At 44.1% G+C, this 10,485-nt stretch overlaps 1 protein-coding gene across 1 annotated transcript; it reads right to left on the reverse strand.

The window, feature by feature from the left end:
- Nucleotides 1-8,410: 8,410 nt before the first annotated feature.
- Nucleotides 8,411-9,031, reverse strand: MIS12 (MIS12 kinetochore complex component). Its single transcript, XM_065897847.1, has one exon. The coding sequence runs from the start codon at nucleotides 9,029-9,031 to the stop codon at nucleotides 8,411-8,413; it is 621 nt and encodes a 206-aa protein (XP_065753919.1).
- Nucleotides 9,032-10,485: the final 1,454 nt, after the last annotated feature.

The following is a 10,485-nucleotide window of genomic DNA, read 5'->3' on the forward strand; positions in this document are numbered from 1 at the left end:
TTTGCTGGGGATGGGCTCAGGGCTGAGGTGGGAGGGAAGGGAAAAGAAGGGCTCGGCATTTTGTGTCTGGAGACGCGCCGCACCCCCTTCATCTAGCTTTTGATGCTTCTTTTCTTCTCTGCTTGTCACTACCTTTGTCTAACTATCCATCAGTAGGAACGTCCAAAGCAGCTACCGCTAATGAAATAAGCACCTGGGGATTAGGGGCGGGAACACAGACAGACTCCAACGTTTAGAATCTCGCGGTGCGATTGAACCCCATTTATAATGAGGATAATGTCCTTGGACCCTACCGCTTTGTGAGGTGGGGGCACGCAGAGGAAGCCTGTCATTTTGTGTCTGGGGCGCGCACAGCGAGCCCAACCTCTGTTCTTTAAGGGATGAGCCAGACCTGGGGCCGCCGCCTTCCAGAGACAGGGCCCCGCGGGGTGGGGGTCGGCGCCCTGGCCTGGGATAAGCCGAAGCCCTGTGATGCTGCATCGCCCCCGGAGGAGCCAGGAGTGACCCCCGAGCTGGCGCAGTGCCCGGAGCGTGGGAACCGGCGGACCTGAGAGCGCAGGACACAGTGAGTTTGTCGGGGTAGCGCGCCACCTGCCCAGAGGCTTGAGCCCACCCAGACTGTGCGTTTCCCTGCCTTAGGGTTTGATGCCGCTACCGATGTCGGGCCGAGCCGAGACACAGCCGAAGGAGCTGTCCTGCCAGGAAGCCACAGTCTCGTCGTGTCCTGGACGGCTTGGGACCAACGGCTGTAGACCTCCAGAGACGCACGCCCAGAGCTTGCACGCTGCGCGGGATGAGGCGCTGGGGTCTACAGGGGGCTGTCATTGCTGTCTTTGGGGACCTGGGGGGGCTTCATCCTGGCCCAGAGCCCTTCCAGAGCTATGGGGCCCAAGATGAAGAAGGGGGTGAGGGAGTCTCTCATTGATAAGAATTCGTGCTAGGAAACTACCCAACCCCTAGGGGTTTGTCGTCTCATACCCAAAAGACCTAATACCAGAACGCACCTTGGCAGGCTATTTACCCACCTGCCATCTCTGTTTACACATGAATGTTAAATGTCAGAACATAACGCTCTAATACTGCATATACTTTACTTGGAAATATCTGTAATTATGGTACCTCTGATGGAATAAATGCTCCTTTTCCAGTCTCCTTTATATTCTGTTCTTTATTAATTTCCAACTATTCAGTGGGCCCACCAGACTTCCTAGTCTGCTCCAAGTTTCATCCCATAATCTTCACAACATCTCTACTGTCCCTCCGAAACAAATTTCATCCCATTATCCAGCATTCCAAGATACAGCATCTCTCTCCACTAAATAGCTATACAGGCCTCTAAATGACATCTTCTCCATATCACGTCCCGATAGCATACCAGTGTCCAGTTCTACTGTCCCCTAACAGCAGGTCTGTCACTATCCCATTGCGGCATTATTCACTGCCCCTCAGTATTTAGTCCCCACTTGCCTCCATTATCAGGACACTTCTGCCCCTGGACAGTCCTCCCACTGAGCTCTACAATTTGCACCCTAATTCACCCAGCTTGTATCTTTATAAGCTCAGTGTTTGCTAATGTCAGGGCCTTGTCATTTCCCAGTTCTGTTTTCCCATAATCCCATATCACTACATGCCTTAATATCTTGCCCCTTTATTTCAGTGCCAAAAGCATGACATCCACCATTTCCCAACGTCAGCCTGTGCTGTGCAGCCACACTTTACTACAATAATTTTCCCCCAATAAAAGGCACTATTCCCGGGCTTCCCTGGTGGCGCAGTGGTTGAGAGTCCGCCTGCCAATGCAGGGGACGCGGGTTCGTGCCCCGGTCCGGGAGGATCCCGCATGCTGCGGAGCGGCTGGGCCCGTGAGCCATGGCCTCTGAGCCTGCGCGTCCGGAGCCTGTGCTCCGCAGCGGGAGAGGCCACAACAGTGAGAGGCCTGCGTACAGCAAAAAAAAAAAAAAAAAGGCACTATTCCCCAGAATTAAGTCTCCAAGTTACCACAATATGTACCTCTCTCTGTTTTTCCAGTTTTCAATCTTGGATATTGGATTTTTACTGTCCTTTAATATTGACTAACCACTGAATCCCAATACGTGGCCCAGTGCTCTCCAAACATTTGGTCCCATTGTATCCCAGTCACACATCCCCTTTTTTTTTGTTTTTTTTGGCCGCACCACAGGGCATGTGGGATCTTAGTTTCCCACCTCACCCCCTGCAGTGGAAGCTTGGAGTCTTAACCACTGGACCGCCAGGGAAGTCCCTCACACAACCCCTCTTATCCCTCACACAGTCCTTCAGTGACTACTCAGGATATGATTCCCCAATATTTTGCCCTCAGTTAATCCCCTGATAGAACGCCCCCCCATTCCCAAAACCAAAGTTCCCTGTTCCTTGATATCTGACACATTGTTCCACAAATATCATGACTCTTTCTGTGCCACCAAATCTAGACCTCCATTTTCTTCCCCAAATTCCAATATCTGGTTCCCATGATTATACCATTATTAGATCCTATTGCTCTGCACTTTGAACATTGACTCCAATATTTTCCTAAATATCCAGCCCCATTTGATCCCTTTATTTCAGGATTCACTGTATTGTTCCTCAAATACTTGGATTATTACTGTCTCCCCAATATTGTGCTCCAGTCTTCCTTAACATTCACCTCGTCATTGCTATCCCTGATGTTAAGCTCACCCAAGCTCCAAAATCAACCTCTCTTCTCATACCCCCATATTCTCCCCTATTAGCCCTTACTTTTCCCCATACCTGTTTTTGTTGTTGTTGTTTTTAGGATGGCTACAATTTTTTTTTAATTTATTTTTGGCTGCTTTGGATCTTCATTGCTGCATGGGCTTTCTCTAGTTGTGGCGAGCAGGGGCCACCCTTCAGTGCAGTGTGTGGGCTTCTCATTGCGGTGGCTTCTCTTGTTGTGAAGAACGGGCTCTAGGCACGCGGGCTTCAGTAGTTGTGGCACACGGGCTCAGTAGTTGTGGCGCACGGGCTTAGTTGCTCCGCCACATGTGGGATCTTCCCAGACCAGGGCTCAAACCCGTGTCCCCTGCATTTAACCACTGCGCCACCAGGGAAGTTCCCTGCCCATCCTTCCCCCCCAGCCCCCATACCTTGACATTCCTGAAATACCTGAAATTCTCCATATCTCCTTGAAATTCCTGATTTCATTGAACTCCAATGCTTGGCCCATATTTTCTAACTAAATTAAATTTTCACTACCCTCACACCATCCATGTGTGTCTGACCTGGCCAATTTTCCTTTTCTATAGTTTAAGTGTCCCAGGATATTTGGTCACATATCCCCTCCACTGCCTCCCTATATAGAGCTCTCAATTGTTCCCCCGTTTCTGGAATTCCAATATATCCAAAATATCCAGCCTCTCCACGCAAGTACTAATGGACAGCCTTTCCAGAGTTTAACTATAAAAACAAAAGGGCACAATTTTTTTGGTCTTTGTGCCATGCTGCTCAAGAATCAAATTCTTTTTATTTATTTATGTTTTTGGCTGCGTTGGGTATTCTTTGCTGTGCGCGGGCTTTCTTTAGCTGCGGTGAGCGGGGGCTACTCTTTGTTGTGGTGCGCGGGCTTCTCACTGTGGTGGCTTCTCTTGTTGCAGAGCACGGGCTCTAGGCGCATAGGCTTCAGTAGTTGTGGCTCGCGGGCTCTAGAGCGCAAGCTCAGTAGCTGTGGCGCACGGGCTTAGTTGCTCCACGGCATGTGGGATCTTCCCGGACCAGGGCTCGAGCCCGTGTCCCCTGCATTGGCAGGCGGATTCTTAGCCACTGTGCCACCAGGGAAGCCCCAAGAATCAAATTCTTAAAAAAAAAAAAAAAGATCAAATTCTAGAGAGTCTTAGTGACCTAGCTAAGCTCACATGCCCACTTTTGGCCAGAAGGCAAAAGAAACATCTTAATAAGAAGCCCCCATGAAAACAGCACACTATAGGAAAGAGACAGCTTCCCAAAGGAAAACTGAAGTTATCAAGACCATGGATACTGGGCAGGCAAAAATAATAGACATCTAGTAAACTGACTTTTAGCAGATCACAAATGCTAAAGGGAGAAACAATTATTTTGGACATTTGTCCTATTATGTACTGGCTTCCCAAAGTGGCTACACCATTCTACCTTCCCACCACACTGTATGGTTCCAATTTCTCCACTTCTTTGCCAAAACTTACCTTTAAAAACAAAAGTTATAGTCGTCTTAGTGAGTATGAAGTGGTATCTCATTGTGCTTTTGATTTGCATTTCCCTGATGGCTAATGATGTTGGATTATCTTTTCATTTGCTTAGCCAAGTGTATATATTCTTTGAAGAAATGTCTATTCAGATCCTTTACCCATTTTTAAATCGGGCTGTTTGTCTTGAATTCTATGGGTTCTTTATATGTTCTAAACATGTCTATTATCAGATATAATTTGCAAAAATTTCCTCATTCTGTGGTTTGTCTTTTCACTTTCATGATGGTATCTTTGAAGTTCAAAAGTTTTTAATTTTGATGATGTCCATCTTACCTATTTTTTTCCTTTATTCCTTATGTTTTTGGTGTCATCTCTAAGAAACTGTTGCTTAATTCAAGAACACAAAGGTTTAAGCCTATGTTTTCTTCTAAGAGTTTTATAGTTTTAATGCTTATATTTAGCTCTCTGATCCATTTCTGAGTTTCATTTTTATACACGGTTTGAGTTAGAGATCCAATTTCAATCACCAATGGCCAATGATTTATGTAATGAAGCTTGCTTAAAACCCAAAAAGAGAGGGCTTGGAAAGCTTCCAGGTTGGGGAATCAGAATGTTTACATGTGCCACCATGCCAGACCCAAAGTCCACAGGGACAGAAGCTCCTTTGTTCAGGACCTTACCGTATATCTCTTCATCCGGTTCTTGACTCATATATCCTTTATAATAAAGCAGTAATCCAGTGAGTAAACGGGCTTCCTGAGTTCTGTGAGCTGCTCTAGAAAATTAATTGTACTCTAGGAGGGGGTCTTGGGAACCTCTGATTTATAGCCAGTCAGTCAGAAGCACAGGTAGCCTAGGCTTCTGATTGGCATCTGAAGTGGAGGACAGTCTTGTGGGACTGAACCCTTAATCTGTGCAATCTGATGCTATCTCCAGGTAGTGTCAGAATTGAGTTGAATTGCAGGACACTGACCTGGTGATGAAAAGTGCTTGGTGGTATGGGGAAACACCGTCCCCTTCCCAACATCAGAACTGAGTGCAGAATGTCTTAAATAGTATTTCCTTATAATTCTTTTTACTTCTGTAAGGGTGGTAGTGTGTCCACTCTTTACTTTCTATTAATACCATCCCAAACCCTGTCACTGCAGCAGCAGGATGAGAAAAGTCTATTTGGAAGTATACAGTGGGGAGCAGGCACGATAATGACGGAGAATAAATAAATGCAAGGGAAAGCTTGGGAATTGGCATCTAGGGAGACTGCTGTGTTTTTTTAAAATATTTATTTATTTGGCTGTGCCAGGTCTTGGTTGCCACACATGGAATCTTCGTTGTGGCATGTGAATTCTTAGTTGTAGCATGTGGGATCTAGTTCCCTGAGCAGGGACTGAACCCAGGCCCCCTGCACTGGGAGCACAGAGTCTTAGCCACTGGACCACCAGGGAAGTCCCGGGAAATTGAAGGTTTGATATTACAAAATCATAGGATCTAATGTAGAGGGAAGTAGGAAATTGGATAAGACTGATGCTGGATGGGAGATGAGGCAATGAAGCAGAGTGGGTAACCAAGTATTTGTTATCCTGATTTATTTCTGAAGTTTTGAGGGAGGAATTTAATTATTAGAGGACAATGGGGCCAAGTATATTAATTTATTCCTGCAGAGACACTACTATGACAAATAGTCACAGTATTAATATCCAACAAGTATTAAGCACTTACTCAACATGTAATGGACTCGAGTTCTAAATATTATGTATTTCACCCTTCTACCCAAGTCAGGTCCATATTTTAACCGTATCCAAACAAACCATATTATTGCATATATAATGAGGCCAAGCAGATCTCAGCTGTTGTTTCCTTAATAAGCAGCCTAGGGGGCTTCCTTGGTGGCGCAGTGGTTAAGAATCCACCTGCCAATGCCGGGGACACGAGTTCGAGCCCTGCTCCGGGAGGATCCCACATGCCGCAGAGCAACGAAGCCCGTATGCCACAACTACTGAGCCCGCGTGCCACAACTACTGAAGCCCACACGCCTAGAGCCCGTGCTCCGCAACAAGAGAAGCCACCGCAATGAGAATCCCGCGCACCGCAACAAAGAGTAGCCCCCGCTCGCCGCAACTAGAGAAAGCCGGCGTGCAGCAATGAAGACCCAATGCAGCCAAAAATAAATAAATTAAATAAATAAATTTAAAAAAATAAATAAGCAGCCTACATCATTATGAATACCTTAATTTCTAATTTCACTGGGTATGTTAGTTTCCTGCAGCTACTGTAACAAACTTAGTGACTTAGAACAGCAGCAATGTATTCTCTCACAGTTTTGGAAGCCAGAAATTTAAAAGAAGGGGGTCAGCAGGGCCACACTCCCTCTGGAGGCTCTAGGGAAGAACCTGTTCTTTGCCTCTTCCAGCTTACAGTGGCTCTTGGCATTCCTTGACTTGTGGCTGCATCACTCCAATCTCCCTCTGTGGTCACAAGGCCTGCTCCTTTTCTGTCTCAAATCTCCCTCTATAAAGTCACCTGTCATTGGATTTAGGGCCCAACCAGATAAATCAGGATGACTTCCGACTTCCTTATCTCCAGATCCTTAACATAATTTTACCTGTAAAACCATTTTTCCAAATAAGGCACAATCACAGATTCCAGGAATCAGGACATGGACATACCTTTTGGGGGATTACCATTCAACCCACTACACTAGGAGATTTTAAATAAGCTCCAAATGCAAAAATAAAAAATAAAAATAAATGATCATTTGGGTAAAAAGTCATACTGAAGGACGCATACCATGACATTATATACAGCAGAAAATCACAAATCAATGCTTTAAAAACATATATATTTAAGGTACAGGATTGGAAAAAAGGACTCTTTGATAATAAACATATTCCAGGTAAACACAGGCTTCCTAAACTGACGAATATTTAATTGCAAATATTAACACCCTAAGTTACACTTCTATATAAAGGAGAAACTCCAAATCCTGTTCTTTAGGAAGACGTGGAAGGCAAGTAATACCTTAAGAGCAACTATTGCTATCTCTCCCCTTTCCTTGGGTGATCTAACATTTTACATGGATTAGTTACAAAAGGAAATATTAGATTCCATTGAATTTAAGCACAAGACACAGCTAAAATTTATCACTGAGAGTACTAAATACTTGATGCTTATGAGTGTGAATAAATAATTAAATATTAGGTACAAGGCAGATTCCAAAACTAACTGAAGCATGAAAAAAAGGTATAAATACCTAATAGTCAGTTAATATAAATTTTGCTGTTGGATATGTTCCAAGCTTCCTTTTCTATGTCAGTGAAATCTGCTTCCTTTTTGTCCAATGTCTTCCATTGCTGGGCTCTAAGACAGTAAACTCTTTAACTTCACCAAGGCCTTGGTCATGGAAAGGATTTATTTTAGAAACAAAATAACTTCTTTCTTCTTTCTAAAGGTCATAGCTGTTTTTTCTGCTACTTGCTTCCTTCAACGAGTTATTAAAGTCCCCGTGTGAGAAAAGTTACTGGGCAAGAACAAGCAGTCTGTGTTGGCTGTCCCACAGTGCAGTGGCTGGTTAATAAAGAAGATGTCCGGGCTTCCCTGGTGGCGCAGTGGTTGAGAGTCCGCCTGCCGATGCAGCGGACACAGGTTCGTGCCCCGGTCCGGGAAGATCCCACATGCCACGGAGCGGCTGGGCCCGTGAGCCATGGCCGCTGAGCCTGCGCGTCCGGAGCCTGTGCTCCGCAACGGGAGAGGCCACAGCTGTGAGAGGCCCACGTACCACAAAAAATAATAATAATAATAAAAAAAATAAAGAAGATGTCCACTTAACCTTTTTCTCATTTGGTCTCATCCAAAGAGTAAGGCAAAAGGATCAAGGTTACAGAGGACTGATGACCAAGGTACAACTTTTACAAATATCTTTAAATGGCCAGGGAAAGCTTTACTTCTTCAGTCATGTCCCCAAATGAGTCGTTATTGAACCAAGAATCCCTTGCCACCCATTGGAGGCTGCTAGGCACAGATGCTTCAAAGATTAGTTCAAGGTAGTGCATAGATGCTTCAGGAGAGTGGACCAAAAGAGAGGAGGCCGTGGAATACAGGAAAGAGTGAACAAAGAAGACGCCCCCAAAGTACACAGTTCACTAGGATCAGAATGGTCATTGATATAAACCCCTTATCATTCCACATTCTGACAAACTCCTTTTATTATTTAGACATTAAGATATTTTCAGTCTTTTGCCTTCCTTTTCCACATTGTCTCTAATATTGTGTAGTTTTCTGGAGTTCTGGACCAGGAACAGCAAGCTCTCCCTAAAATCACTAGTCCCGTGGTCTCTGCCAACATTTTCAAGCTCATCAAACAAAGACAATGTCTGTTTGAGTTTGGCCTGAACAATTTTTTGCTCTTCTAATTCTGCAAGAAGGGCATGCTTAGTGCATAATTCAGTCTTATACTTCTCCTGTAACTGTTCAATTTCTTTTTGGAGAAGCTGGAATTCTTCCTCACTATAAGGATGCGTCTCCTGAGGTTTATCTTCCGGAAGCAAGACATTTGGGGGAATACGCAAAATCAACTGTAAAAACAGCTGCTCCATTTTGCCAAAAAGGTTATCAAAACGTCCTTTCATGAAGCAAAGAAACTTTTCCGTGCACTTACGAATCTGGACTGGGCTAATCGCACAGTCTGGGATGCCATCCAGCTTCTTCAGAATAACCTGTTCAACAGCCTGCATCACTTCAAATAGGTAGTCTTGAAATGCAATGTAGATCCTAAGCATGCAAGTTTGCGGTGTGAAGCCAAAGAACTGGGCCTCATAGGTCATCGGATCAACAGACATCTTGGCTTATTTTGCTTTGTTAATTTTGAATGTGAAAAATCTGCAAATGTAATAAGAAAAAATTTCATTTGTGTTCAAAAAAATCATCTGATGAAAGTAACAAGTGACATTACAGATAGCAAAGCAAACAAAAACAAAACAAAGAAGCAGACAAAAAAATAGGAAGTTTATGTTCCTTGATACCTGATGCTACTTCCAGCCTCACTCATCCGCAGCAGGATACAAACGCCGCCTCGCTGAGGCTCTTTCATCAGCCTGTAACCTCCCTCTTCCTCCTCATTGTCCATTTCCCTCACCTCTCAGTTACTGAGGCTTCTGGCCTATGGATCAGCCTTCGGAATTCTATCATCCCAGACAACTTTCAAGTTTACATGGATGATCTTACCAATGCCCTAGAGACTCAGTTTCTTGAGTTTCGATGATCTTCATCTCCACTCTTTTAGCCACATGGCGATTGGTATTTGTAACTTCTTTCCCCAGCTGCTCCTACTTTTTGACCACAACCTCATATGCTGGTCTTCCAACACTCATTCGCATATTTATATTATACCTTAATCGTCAAGACTTTCAGCCCTCTGATCTTCTTTTTCTAGCTCTCAGTCTCTCCCACCTCACTTCTTCCTCTCTCCATTTTAAGCTCCATGATCCATCACTTCAACGGCTCCCTTGCCAAGGTCCTCAACTCCCCTGTCCTTCCAACCTTGCCGTCTGAAAAATATCCCATTAGAAGCTGAGCAAGCCTGATGTTTTCTCAAGGGTCTGGGAGACATTCCTTTTAAATGTAAACATCTAGGAAAATAGCACTCTTATCTCCCTGTCACTGTGGGTGTTTAACCTAGGGACCTTTTTCTGAGCTGTAACCATATACTTGTCATAGAAATAAAAGTATTGATAGCTTCATTATTCCTGCAAAGTAATTAGCTAAAAAAAATGGCTACCTCGATTACCAGGTGAATTTAGGATGAACCTTATGAAATAATTTGAAGCAAGTGGTGCAGTCAAATCTTTTTATGGGACAAGATGCTGTTAATCTTGAGAACTTATGTAATGGCTAAAAACAGAATGGTTGTAATGGTTTAGCTGTATAAAATAGGGTAGAATTTCTTTCTGTCTTTGTCGTCTCATTCACAGATTACCTATAATGCATTGTAATCCAGATATGCTTATTCAGTAACTGCTTTCTCTTCTATGTCTTGTGGAGAGGATTCTGTGGATTAACAGGATTTTAATTTCAACACTACCCTATGCCTTCAGGATCAATTTCAAACTCTTTCATATGGCTTACAAGGACCTCCATCAACTGACCATTACTAACCACTCTGCCCTCCTTTTTAAGGACCTCACATATGCATAACTGAAGTGATAATACTTCCTATTTCATAGCACTCTATATTTGGTCCATGCTAGGTCCTCTCTTATTTATTTTCTTTCATCGCCCACAGGAACCTACTCCA

The sequence above is a fragment of the Phocoena phocoena genome, chromosome 19 (assembly GCF_963924675.1).
Source record: "Phocoena phocoena chromosome 19, mPhoPho1.1, whole genome shotgun sequence".
In the NCBI taxonomy this organism is placed as follows: domain Eukaryota; kingdom Metazoa; phylum Chordata; class Mammalia; order Artiodactyla; family Phocoenidae; genus Phocoena; species Phocoena phocoena.